Below are 15612 nucleotides of genomic sequence, written 5' to 3'. Positions count from 1 at the left end.
ATGCAAAATGCTTAAAAAAGACATTAGTACAATACTCCATATATTGTACTGCATCACTTCTTGTTGGTGTGTATTTCTGAGACTGAACATGCAAATTGCAATAATTATCACATTATAACATTATCACTTACACAATACACTACTAGGCCCGAATCATTTAATGAAGCATGGGACCATGCTTCATTAAATGATCCCATGTTCTTTCCTTCAAAAGTATTATCATGATTTATACATTATCAGGAGTTCTGTGCTTTGCTCTGTAGGGCGTAGCCAATAAGTTATGACTGCAGTCAAATGAAGCGCATCATGGGATGATTATACTTGCTCACAATGTGTCTGCTTGTCAGCCGTAGCAAATTTTGTAAATCCATCTCTAAGTATTACAGGTTTCATCAAAGGCAGCAGTCTTGAGCTCTGAGGTTGCCACAGTGACGGACGGCTCCACAGCCAATCAAGAAAATTGAAAAGTTCACTCTGTGTGAGATAACGTGCGGCGTTATAACAGACAGAAGAAACACAAGAAAAACCTTTTTATAGAACGATATCAGTGAAGATATTCATCTTGTCGATTCATTGCATGTAAATCTAAACCATTTTGATCCTCGGTTTCTATTCCTGCTTCATGTTTCCTGATCGCAAACTGTGAAAATTGTAATTGCTTTTGACGAAGTGTCACTGCCTCTCTTTGTTGCAGTGACTCTCCAGGCCACCTAGAAGAGAAGGTATCGCAGCTGGAAGCCATGCTGAGGAAGCTGCAGGATGACCTGCAAAAGGTGCTTTGACTTTCATGAATCTTTTTCTCTGTAATATTATTCTCATTGAGCTCCACTGGAGAGTCAGCAGGTAGGAAAAAATATTTAAATTGTTTAGCTTCAGTCGCCGGAGCGAGATCATCTGTATTTTCTGATGCAGCCTCTTGTTTATTTGTACAAATCCTCCCCGTCCATCCGACCATCTCAAGTCACAGCTGACTCACTGTAGATGCATTAAATACAAAGACACTCAGAAAATTTATTTATTCATAATTTTGTTGTAAATTTGTACAGTAACATTTACAGATTCTTTGAATATTCCACTATCATAGTTTTTAAAAATGTATTTATGAGTCCTTCAATGCTATTATCAATATTTTCTAGTATTTTCCTCTTTCCATAATTCTGTGTTGCTATGTTTATTTTTCATGTAGATGTCAAAGAATACTGTATGTGATGACTTCGAAGGCTTATTCTCGACCTCGGCCACTTGACAAAAAAACGATTCTCAACACAAGGTCCACTCTTTCCAAAGCTTTCAACCACATCTCATGTCCTTCCTCAGCAGATGAGAGGAGAGGACCTTGTGTTGAGGATTTTTGGTCAATAGTGTATGTGTCTCTGTGTGTACAAAATATTATATAAACATATTATTCCCCACTTATATGGAACGTTTTCTATTTATTTTTAGGACTACAACTATACTATTTTCATGACTGATTCATCTAATAAATAATTTTCTGATCAAATATTTAGTCTATGAACCATTAAGAGTAATGATACAATACTAATTTAGTGCTAAAACAATTAAACAACAGAAAATTAATCAGCATCAGTTTTGATAAATGTTTAATTGTTTATGTACTTTATGAAGAAAACATGAAACATTCTCTGGTTCCAGCTTCTAAAGTGTGAAGAGTTGCTTATTTTCTCTTTTTTATTTGACGGCTTATTGAATATCTTTGGGTTTTAGGCTGTTGGTCAAACAGAACAAGCAACTTAAAGACGCTACCTTGGGCAATTGTTATGGGCATTTTTCACTATTTTTTTTTTTACATTTTATAGTTAAATGATTATTAAAACCAAAGAAAATAATGATTAATTGTACTGTACATACCAGCAGCCTGAAAACCCAGGCATTTAGATTCTGAACTCTCATTTTCTGTCAAAGAAATGAACCGTTCAGTGACTAATTGTTTTTTTTTCCTGCACTGCAGTGAGATGTGCTTCTCTACACTGTCTGTGTTGTTTTATTTCAAGATCTTTGTTTATGTGTGCCCACTAGTTTCCTTAAAGCCACCGCTGTACCTGTCGCTCCCCTCCCGTTCCTGCCACAGCGATCTGAGCGACGGCTTTTGTTTTGTTGTGTGCCGATGTCTTTCAGGAGAAAGAGGACAAGGCGGTGCTGCAGGCCGAGGTGCAGAGCCTCAGGCAGAACAACCAGCGGCTGCAGGAGGAGTCGCAGAGCACAGTGGCTCGCCTCATCAAAGTCACCGAGCTGCTGTGCAACGTCAACAAGCCCTGTTAGCTTCACCACAGCACGCACAAACACACAAATCAGCAGAAAGAAAGATGCAAATCGTACAATGTGCTTGTACGCTCAGTACACTTATTTTGTTCGTACATATTTGCAAAACCAGACACACACACACACGTATCCTCTTCAATCTGTGTATTACCACAGTCTCAGTCCTGAATCCTGGACGTGCCTGTTGGTGAGGGAGTATGCAAATCAACTCATACAAAAGAAAAAAAAAAGACATTTTCAGTATCCCTTCATAGACTGACCAATGTGCAGCTCTCAGGCTGCTGTGTTGGTGTGCTATGCCAGAGTGCTTCTCTTGGTGTGTATGATACAGTATATGCGTGGGTGTGCGTGTGCGTCTGTATGTGTGCATCTCTTACTGTACCTTGCTTCAAATACTTGACAAGCTGGGCTGAATAGCACTTGCATAAAAAGTGGCAATTAAGACTGAGAGACACTGTATAGCATGTTTGGTGGTGTCTTATCTGAAATGACCAAAAGTGTATATATATATCACCAATAATATATGTGAACAGTAGTATTGCTATCCTCTCTGCCAGACATGTAGTTGCAATGTCTGAGTGTGGTTCTGCCTGGCGCTGATCAGTGTGGAAGGCCTTGAAACAACAACAAGCCTGAAGGCCGCCTTCTACTTCAAAACATGTAGTGATGCTAAGTGACTCGCTTCAGAGCAGGGTCTGTTACATAAGGACATCATTTTCTGCCCTCTTCACTTCTCAGTAGTACTGTATTTAAGAAATTCTGCAGTTTTTAGGGAGAGATTTAAAAAAAAACATAAATGAAAAGGACATAAACTGGAAATGTCCATAAAAAATGAACTGAGCATGCTTGTTCCTCCTGGAAGTATGTATGAAAACAATATTAAAGAGATGCCGAAAAGGGTCATACCTCTCCTGAAGACACAGACAATGGCAGGAAAGAACTGCTTCAGCTTCCTTCCATGATAGCCTGTAGCTGTTTTCTTCTAACCTCACTATTGTAGCAGCCATACTGTAGAAGATCTCCTCCTGCTGGCCTGAACCACAAAATGCCAAAAGGCAGCTTTTCTTTCAGCTGGCAAAATAGCTTTAGGTGTCTGAATAAAACACCTTGAACTAATAGTGAAATACAGAATATTGTATTTAAATATGTTTTGTGTTTGGCGGATGTCTACAGTGACTATTTTGGGTAATTGTTTAGTATGGCTTATGAGTGGTAGCGGTAAGGACAATAGGTGAAATCTTACCATTCCACCCTGATGTGTGTTTGTGTGTGTTTAAGTGTCGTTTTTGCACTTTCTTTTTTTGTGAAATCAGCACAGGACAGGGCACATACTGTACTTTATTTAGTCTGCCCAGGTTATGTCTTGCCCATCATATGAAGGTGGATAAGATCTCATCTCCCTGACACCACCTTACCTCACCTTTTTGTGTCCCCTGCTGACGGCGCCAATAAACATACAGAGGAGTTCGGACTGCTTCTCCTCAGTGCCAACAGAAAAAGCCCAGGCAGCTCTCCCGAATCCCACAGAAATCAAACAGAACTGACTCGACCACAAACTAAAAAAAGAAACTCTGACAAAAAGGGATGCCAAACGTTCGCCAGTCACTCAGACTCTCTTGTTTTCGTGTACAAACTTCCTCTTGTAATTTTATTTTAGAGTCACTGTGAATACCTGGTACCAGCATATTAAGATACAGTATATTCAGATTAAATTATGAATCTAAACTTTATCAGTATGTGAAGATACTGTATGTACAGCTGAACTGTTCCATGTTACTTAGTGCATTGGGTTGTGTATGCCCTCCTTTTGCAGGATGATTATGCAGACAAGTGTTAATCGTGGCCATGCAGGCTCCTGTTTCATCTCCTGTACATGCTGAAGCCTCGTGACTGAACAGGGAAAAATTGGTGTGAGAAGACCTGTTTTACTGTGTCTTGTATAGTTATTTTAGATTGTAGGAGGTTGGTCAAGCATGAGAATGTGCCAAGCAACTTCCAAGCTCCCCTCTGTATGTGTGTATGTATAAAAATGTAACTTATTAATCATGCAAATGTGGATTTTCTTGTAGCTGTTTAAACTGGAGGGAAGTCTCGAAAAATGTGAAATAGGGCAGAAAGGAAAGGTGGGCTTGGTTATAAATTTAAGTTTCTTTTGTAGAAAACCAACAATGACATGACAAGAAAAAAAACTATCTGCAAATCTTGCTTAATGTGACTCTTATTATCATTCTAGTTTTGAGCTATTTCAGCTATAGCTCTTACATATTTAATAAGGTCTTAAAACACCATTAGGTACGCCTTAATGAGTGAAACTCCTCTTTCAGAATGGATGGTCAAACTGGTCATACTGGTGTTATGTGAAGGCTTATTTCTCTGACTTTGTGCCTACCTGAAAATGTAATGTATGTTAACCCAGCATAGTGACCTCATTTCTTTGTCTTTGGTTGCACTTACTGAGGTTTTTTTTTTTGTGGCAGATGAAGGATTTTCTAAGAGACCTTTACAACATCTGGTCTTTCATCCGCCGTGCGAGGAAAAGTCATGATCTGAAAGAACAGATAATATTAATAGATGTGTGTTGTTGGTCTGAAGAATCACTGAAGCTCAATGAGTACCACCGATTGTTCACAGAATCAAACCGACAAATATATGATTTTTAAAAGTGAATTAAAAGGAAAAAGGTGCTTAAAATGACTGATGATGCATCGAAATCGAGTTTAAGTTGAAATGAATGTGTTGAATGGCGTATGCTTCCTCTAAGGGATGATTATTTTGGTATTTAAATATTTAAAAAATAAATTGTCTCCAAAATCCAACAGAGTATTTGAAAAGAAAATCTGATTGTGGCTGAATGACCTAAAATGGACAGAAGGGAATTGATCAGAAGCGATTGTGGGAGATGTTTATCATTCTGTTTTGGTTGAAGATAAACAACAACAAAAAACAAAAAAAACACAGATAGCTGGAATCTGAGAATGTGATTTAGTTCAAAATTCTTTAAATCTTTACTCTCCAACGTAGATGGCAGAAAACACAAAGGTTCACAAAACAACATCACTGTTAAAATGTGTTTTAACTGTAATTTGACAGATTTTCACAGTAGCACTGCACAGCATAAGATAAATGCCAAGTTATTAGTATTATTTTATGGATTTGCATGAGTCTTTAGCAGTTACATTCTATTGTGAAATTATAGTGTTCAATGCACAAAGGAAACATGGGAATATCCCCCCCAATAGAGGACAGACAGGAGTGGGGGGNNNNGGGGGGGGGGGGGGGGGGGTCTTGGAAGAGCCGGATGGATTTGTCCAGAAGCGGAACGAATGAGGATTTCACATCCTGGACTGGACTCTGATGAACACAAGAGGTGGAGGTTAAAGCAGCCCAGGAAGAAACTGTTTTAAGGTTCTGACATGATTTGTCTCAGACAGAGGTCATGGCCAAATCAGATTGGCTGAAAAGAATAGAAAGTAAAAGTCGTAGAATGAAAGCACCAGAAATATGTATAAACATAATCTGACTCACAATGTCCTACATGGGAAACAGCACGATCCTACGAGACTTCTGTTGTAATTGAACCAGCAAAAGGATAAGTAATATTTTAAATATTGCTTCTATTTGTATGGGGAAATAAAATATTGTTTTTGGTATATAAGGGAGACACTATGATTGAGGTAATTGGAAATTATTTGATTTTTACTCAAGATCTGCATTTACATCTCCAAACACACAATGTAGAGAAAAGCAAATAGCTGTCGTGATATGAATTTGGTAAAAAGTTGTGGTAAATGTTACAGTTAACTGCATTTATACTGTAACAGTGGTTCTCTAGTACTACTAAGTGAGTTTATGTCATACCAGCTGGTTGTTTGCAGTTGTTCCAGGTGTAAATCAATTCCACAGCTGAAATGAAACCCAGCTCTGAGAAGCAGATTAAAAAACACTCATCTCTTCACAATCAAACTGCTTCATGTTCTAAATCTGGTTTGTGGTCGTTGCATGAAACATGAAAAACATTTGAATCAGCTTTTAATTTAAATGTATTTGCAGCTGAATGCGGCTCATAAGCCGATGATTTATGTGCCTGAACGATCTTTGCTTTCAAAGGAATTTGACAAGACTTTAAGGGAAAGCATCACTGATTTGAATAAGAGATCGCTTTAACTGTTGTGAATGGGGTTGACAATTGATTTAATCTCAAGGCTATCAGGGCTAAAACAGTGTCAGCAACTACTGATGCGAAGGATTATTAGGTCTTAAGTGCTGTAGGTGGCCGGAAAATATGTGTTGACGTTGAAAGTATTATTTTAAAAATGGAAGCTCTGTGGCCACCACACATCTCCAAGAAACAGACAGTTTAACTTCCTGTTTGTCACTAAGATCAACTGAGCAAGCATGGTGCGGTGACAAGCTCGGTCCCTGACCCTTCAAAACTCCCTCAGAGCGATATTGGCTGCACGGCGCAGCTTTGTTTATCGAGATAGTCTCTGTCATTTAACATCCTACAGGGAACTGAAAAATGCTGACAGAGAAAACTGGAGAACCTCTTCAGTTCAATCTGGTTCATGTTATTTATTTATTAATTATTAGGCCATAATCACACAATCATGATGGTTATTATTACACTTTCTTACACCATATGTCACGCTTTAACTCTTGACTTTAAATGTCTCCACAGAAAACACAAAATGCTAACGTTTTCAGTAGGTTTTAGGTTTGCAACGTTCACCATCTTAGTTTAGCATGCTAACATTTGCTAATTAGCACAAAGCATAAAGTGCAGTTAAAGCTGATGAGAATGTCAACACAAACAAAGATTTTGACCCGATATAAATCTATTTGAAAAGTTAAAGGGTCACCAATGTGATAACAATCCCTGAGGGGAAATTAATTTGTGTACCTCATTTTATGTGCGGGTAAATCCATCCGGCAGTTGTTGGGACATTTCACTCAAGACATTAAATGTCAACCTCATGCATGCGCTAGAGGGAAAAGTCCAAAAATCAAAGTCATTGTATTCATCAAGATATAAAAGTAAAACCGGCCTGTACACACACGTGGAGATTTCAAGTGCGATGATACAGATTTAAAAAAGTTTGATTGGATGCACATTCCCTTCCCCCTGGATTGATACAGCATGAGGTAAGACAAATACACTTTCCAAAGCTTGTTCCATGAACATAATACAGCAAGACAACATCATACAAACATTTCCCAGGAGTCTGTCCTCTGGAAGGCTTTCCTAAACACAAGCCACAGAAAAACGCTTCATCTTCCCTACCCTGACAACAGGAGGAGGACTGATGACAACAATGCGCCGGCCTATGTCTTTATTTGGGGTTGGAGCGCACAACGGAGTCTTCACTAGGGGCTATGTGTCACACACAGCTCAAGGGCTTAACGCCAGTTTGACTCATCCGTGTTCTGTAAATACAGAGGCCATGTGCTGGTGCTTGTGTTTAGACTCCTGGTTCACAGGGTTGTATATTGTAATTTAAATCACCAGGCCGCTGTTGCACCACACACAAGCAAATGAGGCCTAATGCAAGTTTGCCTGTAACATCACTGCTGTGTTGACTGTCCTGACAACACTTAACATGAATCAGATGTCATTGGTTTGATTAATATTACTCATCAACTGATATAAATATAATAACCTTTTAGATAAATATTTTACCCAAGAGGTTCTCTAATGTTTAGAAGTACACCCAATAGTTTATTTGTCCACCCTAACCTACGAATTACATTTCCTTTTGGGGAAATACTAAACGTTTGGTTTCAGTGCATGTAGAATAAAATCAAAATGGACATAACTTTTAACAAACTATTAAAACAAAGTCAAAAACTGGAACAAATTAAACCTCTGTCCCTGACATTGATGCACTCCTATGCAACACGCTACATGTTCAACACATGTGGGGAAATTTTTTTTGTAAGATTGGCATGCAACCTGTTAATAAGTGATGCACCTCCTACAACAAACCATGCAAGTCAATGATAAACTAATCCATCATAAACTCTGCAGTTAAACAATAAAGAATGAAAAACACCAGAACATCGCAGGCTTACCGCTGTTATATGAGGCTCCTTTCACTTTTTTATTTGACTTTTCTGAAGTTAAGGTATTTTTTAAGGGCTTAATTTTTTAATAGAAGACATTAGCCAGACTACTTCTACTGTACAGTACATGCACTTTTACGCAAAAGGGTTTGTGTACTTTCTGGGAAACTGGCAGGTGGATTATTAGCAGACAGCACTGCAGCAGTGTTTCTTAATCTTCACCCTGTTTCTGGAAGGTCTCCGTGTGACAAGTGGTCTTTGTTTCCCAAAACAGACAGCAGGGCAGTCCCCTCACTTTTAGCATTTTTATTTAGCAATAATTCAAGAGATGGGGATGACAAAATAAGACACAAAGGAAAACATAAAGAGAAATAACCTATAGAAGATTAGTAGCGTAAGATATACCTCTTAACATATTTTCCTTTTTTTCTTTAAGGCTTTAAAAGTATTTTTTCTCTATATAGAAAGAAATAATTTCACTCTACTGACAGAGTGTCCATGTGTTCATGTTAATAATAATGACACTATATTAAGTCATTTGTCAGGAAATGCATTTTCTGGCAGCTCACAGGAGTAGGGAAGCTTTAAAATCTCCTGCTGGGTGCAGGTGGACACAAGAAAAGCAACATACAAATGTATCATTGAATCAGTATCTCTCAGTCAGTCTCAACCATTGACAGTATATAGGTTCACACTTCTCAACATCATACTATATTACAGGATTTGTATTTCTATTACTTTATTACCCTCTCCCATCCTCATCACCTTATATCAGGATGCTGTTGAAAGTATCCTGGCCAGCCGTATTACTAACTGGTACCAGTCTGGAGACCCTACAGTGAGGACAGCCGAGGGGATCTTTGAGGTCTCCCTCCCCAGGACATCTAGTGAGAGCTTTTATAAAAGGCCTCCAACATCAAAAGGGTCTATTTCCACCCCTCTCACTGAAGAAGACCTTGTGAGGTTGAAAGTAGTGTTTTAAGTTTAATAGCTTTTAATATTGCACCATTAAGCAACCCTGTGGAGTCTCTGACTGCTAGTAGCACTATGGAGTGATGGTTTTAAGGGTAGGCTCCTGTTGAGTTTGTATTCGCACATGCACAAGGACGCTCACCAATATGCATGAATGTGCTGGCAACGCGATACACACAGTATTCTACTGATCGACAGTTAGTGGTGGTAACACACAATGAAAGCGTAGAAATACACCCACAAAGGCAGTGAAGAAGAACAATGTTTGCAAATAAACATGGTGCTAAACAATAGAATCAAATCTGCTTTACAAATGCTTTATGAGCACTTGACATATTTGTTGGGGGCACAGTGTGTTCTGGTAAGAAATACTAAGTCAAAACACTGTTTGTTTGTTTGTTTGTTTGTTTACAAGTAAACTCCACGTGGCATCTTTAACCCTCAAAGACCTAGACTGCCACCGGGCAACCAGACTACTCCAATTTACACTTAAACCACCAATCTGTCATCATTACACATCGACTTGACCCATCATGGGGCGAAATACTCCATCTGTAAAAAACAGTTTAGAGGAGTTTTGGAAAATCTGAAAAAAGTATTTCTCTCAGTTTTGCCTTGGAACATTTTTCTTTTTTAATAGGAAATCCCCAAATTCTGCTAACTACCGCAGCAGAGACTCGCAAAGGACAGTGACTGTTGGGGGCGTAGGGTCTGAAGTGAGTGACAGTAACAGCGCTCAGTGTAGCAGGAACAGCAAGCTGGTAGTCAGAGCTAAGGAGCAGCTGCTGTCAGACGCTGAGTGTCAACCCGACCTTTTACAGTTAGAAGCACATTTATGACCCTTTGTGAATAATATGTCTCAATCAGTATACATTTGAAAATGAGCACAGCCATTTCACAGATTCTTACTTAAAGCGAAGGTAATTTAATTTACAGCTCAAAAAATATGTTTAAATAACGAGTGAGTAAGATTTAGTAGCATCTAGTGGTGAAGTTGCAGATTGCAACTAACTGAACACAGCTCGTGTCGGTATTTGACGATCCGGGAATGAGAACCTGCTGTAAAGTGTGTAGGAGAAACTACGGTGGACGTGAAACTCGCAAAAAACATAAAACATGATCTACAGCCAGTGTTTGGTTTGTCCATTCTGGGCTACTGTAGTTCATGGCAGCTCAACATGGCAGACTCCGTGGAAGTTGACCGGTGGTGTCTGTGGATAAAAACTCTTCATTCTAACAAAAACACAACAATTACTATATTCATTCATTAATGAAGCATGCCTCCGCTAATTATTTCCATTCATGCCAAAGATCCTCCTACATTTACACACTGAGCGTGCTAGTACCTCTTAATTTCAATAAAGGCCCACCAAGTCTTCTTATGGAACAGTGTAGTAATAAATGTCTATGGGGTTCTTGTCTCCACACTATGTACAATACAAAGTTACTTTGACCACTTTTAGGTTTGCCTGGACGTAGCCTTACTGCAAGTGAAACAGAATTATATAGTTATATAATAATGCATAGATTCAGGCGTACCTACACTGGAGCTCCAGTGCTGCATATTACCATCATACCCTGCTCAATTCACGCCCAATTTATTGCTGGATCAGGTGTTTGGCTCAGCCAATAGGTTAATTCAAGTGCTGGGCAGAGCCATGGGAGGGATGGGAAAGGTTTGTGCAGCGTTGGTTCTCTCCAGGAGCAGCAGTGGGCCCCTGGCTAGTGCTACAGGCCGCTTTTAATGCGTGCAACCCACTACGCATCTTTTACTGCTGGAATGAAACAACTTATTGTTCCATTGCTTCTAACGAGGAGTCCCTTGAATCGGTCGCCGCCTGCTGGCCGCACAGGGGAGAGCACCGTCGTGAGCGATAGAGAGGACGAGATGAGGACATTAGAGAGAGAGAGAGAGAGAGGAGAGTGAAGGCAACAGAGCTCAGAGCATGTTCGCCTCCTGTTGCATGCACCTCACTTGTGGGATCTGCTGACGAACCTATTCAGACTGTTAACTTCGCCCATGTAGGCTTTACCGCCAAACCTATGTGCGACCGGAGGCGTCGAGGAGTAGGAGCGCGCGAGTTTGGGTTGGCGGGGATTTTTGTGACATTTGGTGTGAAAGTCGCTGCGGCCCGCGCAGCCTGTTGCCTGGAGAGGAGGAGGAGTGAGATGGTGGTGGTGGGGGTAGGTGGGTTTGTTTGAGAGAAAGTGGTGAAACAAGGAGAAGGAGAGAACAGATGTTGGTGATTGCGCCGGCTGATGGAATGGAGCAAAAGGCAGCGAACGGCAGCGGCCCTTCCAGCGGTTCTGCTGCTGTGGAGTCGGGCTGGGTCGCTGTCATTGGCTCGGCTCAGGATCCAGGCACCAGGTGAAGACTTAATATAAGACATACAGGCTGCGCGCGCCTTGCGTGAGGCACAATGATTATAAATCCTAATGGGGGCATTCTTGGATGTACAATGGAAATAACTGGGATGCTTAATATATAAAACTATCCTGCACATAGTTGATGAGTAAAAGTATGCAGCAATATTAATCTTGGTTGAGTTTATATATATTATATAGTTTGTGGTTGTGTGTGTTCCGCTCTGAGAGGAGAAATGCATCTATAATAACGTTGATATTATTTATTACAACCAAAAACCATTAAAGATAATAATAAATGATGAATGGTATATGTAATGTTGCACCATCTCTGATAAGTAATTATAGATGATTTCTACATCTCCAGAGCGAACACACACACCGACCCAAATCCCAGATAACAAAAAAGGAAAAACAATTAAATATAAGTATGAGAAAAACTTCCTTAAAATGAGAAAATTTAATTATATCTTGCTGCATACTTTTACACTCCAATCCATAATTTGCAGGAATGTTATGAAACTAAACCTATATGCCTTATATTCCTACAACAACAAAAGAGTCCCACTTCATTTTCTCCAGGTCCTGTATTCGGTTCACAAGAAACTGCCCATAGAATAGGAAATGCCAAGTCATTGTGCCCTACGTCAAGCTGCGCGCATGCGCCATGTTTGTATATTCCTAGGCGAGGTCCCACTAATTCAGAGTCTCAGCACCTCCTGGCTTGTCCTGTTGCATACCCTTTGAGCTGGACTCCAAAAGATGATCACGCGACCAGCCCACTCCACAGCCAAGCAGAATCTCGCTGCATAGCCCCGGTATGCCTCGAGACTGCATACATCCATTCCATGCTACTGGCGCATATCCATCCTATAAATATCTACCTTTGCTCTCTTCCTGACACTTGTTTCACACTTAACTGCTGAAAGCATAAACAGCTCGAAAAACTATACCACCCCACTACCAACCTGACCACCACCTCCTACCTCCTCTTCCTCCTCCAACAAGAGCACGGCTGCGGCAAGGCGAAGCAAGTGAAATTTCTGTTCTGCTCGACAGTTGGTTGTAAGCAGAGACAAGAAAATCCCGCACAAAAGACACAGCTCCGGTTTTTCCCCTCCGGACTCAGAGCAGACGCTGCCACTTACTTCACTCCGACAGGCCTCCGGCGCACATGCGAGTTTGACCGCGTAATAAAAAAAAGCTCTCTGGCGTTCATGTGTACAGGTCTGAAAGTGTCGACGCATAAACCCCGAGCTAGACCCAAAGCTGAGGCGCTGCGTCGAAATCCCAGACCGAAGGCGTGACATGCCTTGAGCTCTAGTGTGCTTCTATGCATCTGCGTCTACTGATACGTCTTCTCGTGCTCGCAAGTTCGTCTCTGGGCGTCGTTGATCCGCATCAACAAGTCGGTAGCTCTCGCCCACCTGATCTTGCGCCAGCAGGCGCGTGAACTACATGTCAGCTAGGCAAACTCACTCGATTAGCAAAAAGAGAAATGAGCAAGGGTGGCAAAGATTGGCAAACCAACGTAAGTCATTCCCATCTCTAAAGATGCCGTAGTGAGGGTGCACACATTAAAAGCGCCTGTAGCCTATGCTACATGGGTGGTTTCCCAACATGCATCGACATCGCTAGACGGTGAAGAGGTCACAAGAACGGTCATGCGCGAAAAATTCCACAAGCTCTCCGCAAATTCACTCCAACGTCGCACTGCTGCTGCCCTCAACACAATCTGTACTCTGTTACTTCCTGTATATTGGCTGAGTATCTTCCAACACGCCCTGGGATCCCTGTGTCCCTAGAAAGGCTTTAGTTGGGCGTGATAAATAAATGAAGCAGGTAGTGAAATCGGTAAACGTGAAATATGCAGTAACGAGTCTGAGAGCCTCGCCAGTGTTGTCACTCCAACTGGGTACTGCTGGCAGAATCTATTGCAGTTATTATACTAACTATATAATTCTGTTCACTTGCAGTAGGCTAGCGTCCAGGCAACCTAAAAGTGGTGCTAAAGTAACTTGTATTGCGCTACATAGTGTGAGACAAGAAGGCCCATAGGAAGAAAAAGATTTAGTTTACTACAACTTGTCGCAGATAAGGGCATATTGTCGTGGTTGGAGCTTCCCTAATATTAAAAATAGACCCCACTAAAGAAGTCCGGTACTTGCACGCTCCCAGTTGGTGGAGCACCGATGGATAAGTGAGAGGATCTACCTTGGCAGATAACCTGGATGAAGGAATCTAATAGTATTCAATAGGCGAAAGGCATGCTAATGTGCATTTACTAGTCCCGAGACTTCCAAACATAGAGGCCAAATCTAGTATCCATTGTTGGTTTTTGTTAGAATGAAGAGTTTTATCCACAGACACCACCGGTCATATCGTTGCCAACGGTGTCGTGCCATTGACAGCCCTGCCGCCCATGAACTACCCGATGAGCGCCAGAATGGAAACTATCCAAAACACTGGTGCTGTGTAGACATGGTGGATTATGTTTTTCTTGCGATTTCTATAACGAGGGATCAATCCTCATCTCTGTAGTTTCCCATACACACTTTTACAGCGATTTTTCTCTCATTCCCGGATCGTCCACACTAGAAACCGTACACGCCTGCGTGGTCAAGTTAGCTGTCAAGATCTCGCAACTCACGAGTAGCCTTATGCTTATAGGCGTGACATTTCCCACTCACTGCCGTTATAAACATATTTTTGAGCTGAATAAGACTTAGTCCAAACTGTTAGTTATCCTATCAGATTTTAATATGGATGTCTGTAATATGCTGTGCTCCATTTTCATCAACAATGACCTTGAATAAGCTTTATATTCTATTGTAGTGAGCTATAATATATAAATATGCAACAAAGGTCAGATAAAATTGTGAAACTAACTGTAATAATAGGAAGTATCGTGGAAGTTTACATTACAGGTCTGACATGTAAACTGCTCCTTAGCTTTACTTGTTTAACTAAGTCCAACTGCCTTTGCATGTTCTCCTGCTACTATCTGAGCGCTTAAGTACTGTTCAACTCCAAACTTTAATCAACCCGAACCCATCTGGCCCCCCAACAGTCACTGTCCTTTGCGAGTCTCTGCTGCGGTAGGTTATCAGAATTTTGGGGATTTCCTATAAAAAAGAAAAATGTTCCAAGGCAAAAGCTGAGGAGAAATGTACTTTTTTCGAGCAAATAATTCCAAACTCCTCTGAAACTGTTTCTTTTATCTTGATTGTCAATGTATTCTCCGCACAACTAGAGTCGTGGCTTTCAAATCCAGTGCGTGATGTGTAATGGATGACAGATGGTGGTTTAAGGTGTAAATTGAAGTAGTCTGGTTGCCCGCGGGTGCCTCAGCCCTAGTTAAAGGAAAACTTTGATTTACAAGGATGCGCACGTGTACACGTCTCTACTTGATAATAACAATACAAAATAAACACAAACAATGCAACACAAGATAACAACACCCTAGGTGTCTGACGGAACTTCCGATAACTTAACTGATTATCCATGAAAACTTAACCAAAGCTTGTTCCAACAATCCAGTATGCAATAACTCCAAATGTCAATACGATAGCTTCGTCTTTCTAAAGCATTCTTGTAAGGTCTTTGAGTCTATTGTTTAGCACCATATAATCTGATAGTATTACAATTTGGTTCTGCCTTCACTGCCTTTGTGTGTATTAATGTAGTATTTCTACGCCGGTCAGGTAAATAACTTCCCGCTCTGTGACCAACCACCAGAAAGCTGGAAAGTTCAGTAGTTCCACTGAACGATACTGGCGATCTTTATGGTATATCGCATGACTTTGCCAGCATTCGATATTCATTGTCGAGTTATTTGGGTTAGACTAATCACTTGTGCAAATATCAAGAATAGTCATCAACGTTCAAAAACAGGAGCCCTTACCCGTAAAAAAGGTACCATTCTACTTCAAAATT

General features: G+C 40.6%; 1 protein-coding gene across 1 annotated transcript in view; it reads left to right on the top strand.

Annotated features, from left to right (window-relative positions):
* Nucleotides 1-4205, top strand: part of zmp:0000001168 (signal-induced proliferation-associated protein 1) — a 31637-nt gene extending 27432 nt beyond the window's left edge. The window contains exons 16-17 of the mRNA XM_035666893.1: nt 695-773; nt 2137-4205. Coding sequence (XP_035522786.1) covers nt 695-773; nt 2137-2280 — 223 coding nt within the window. The 3' untranslated portion in view covers nt 2281-4205. The remainder of the gene's footprint in view (nt 1-694; nt 774-2136) is intronic.
* The last annotated feature ends 11407 nt before the right edge of the window (nt 4206-15612 follow it).

Source organism: Morone saxatilis, unplaced genomic scaffold, assembly GCF_004916995.1.
Source record: "Morone saxatilis isolate NCDOM2014 unplaced genomic scaffold, NCSU_SB_2.0 Contig20, whole genome shotgun sequence".
NCBI lineage: Eukaryota > Metazoa > Chordata > Actinopteri > Moronidae > Morone > Morone saxatilis.
Note: the sequence above shows the minus strand (reverse complement) of the source record. Positions and strands in the feature narration are given on the sequence as shown.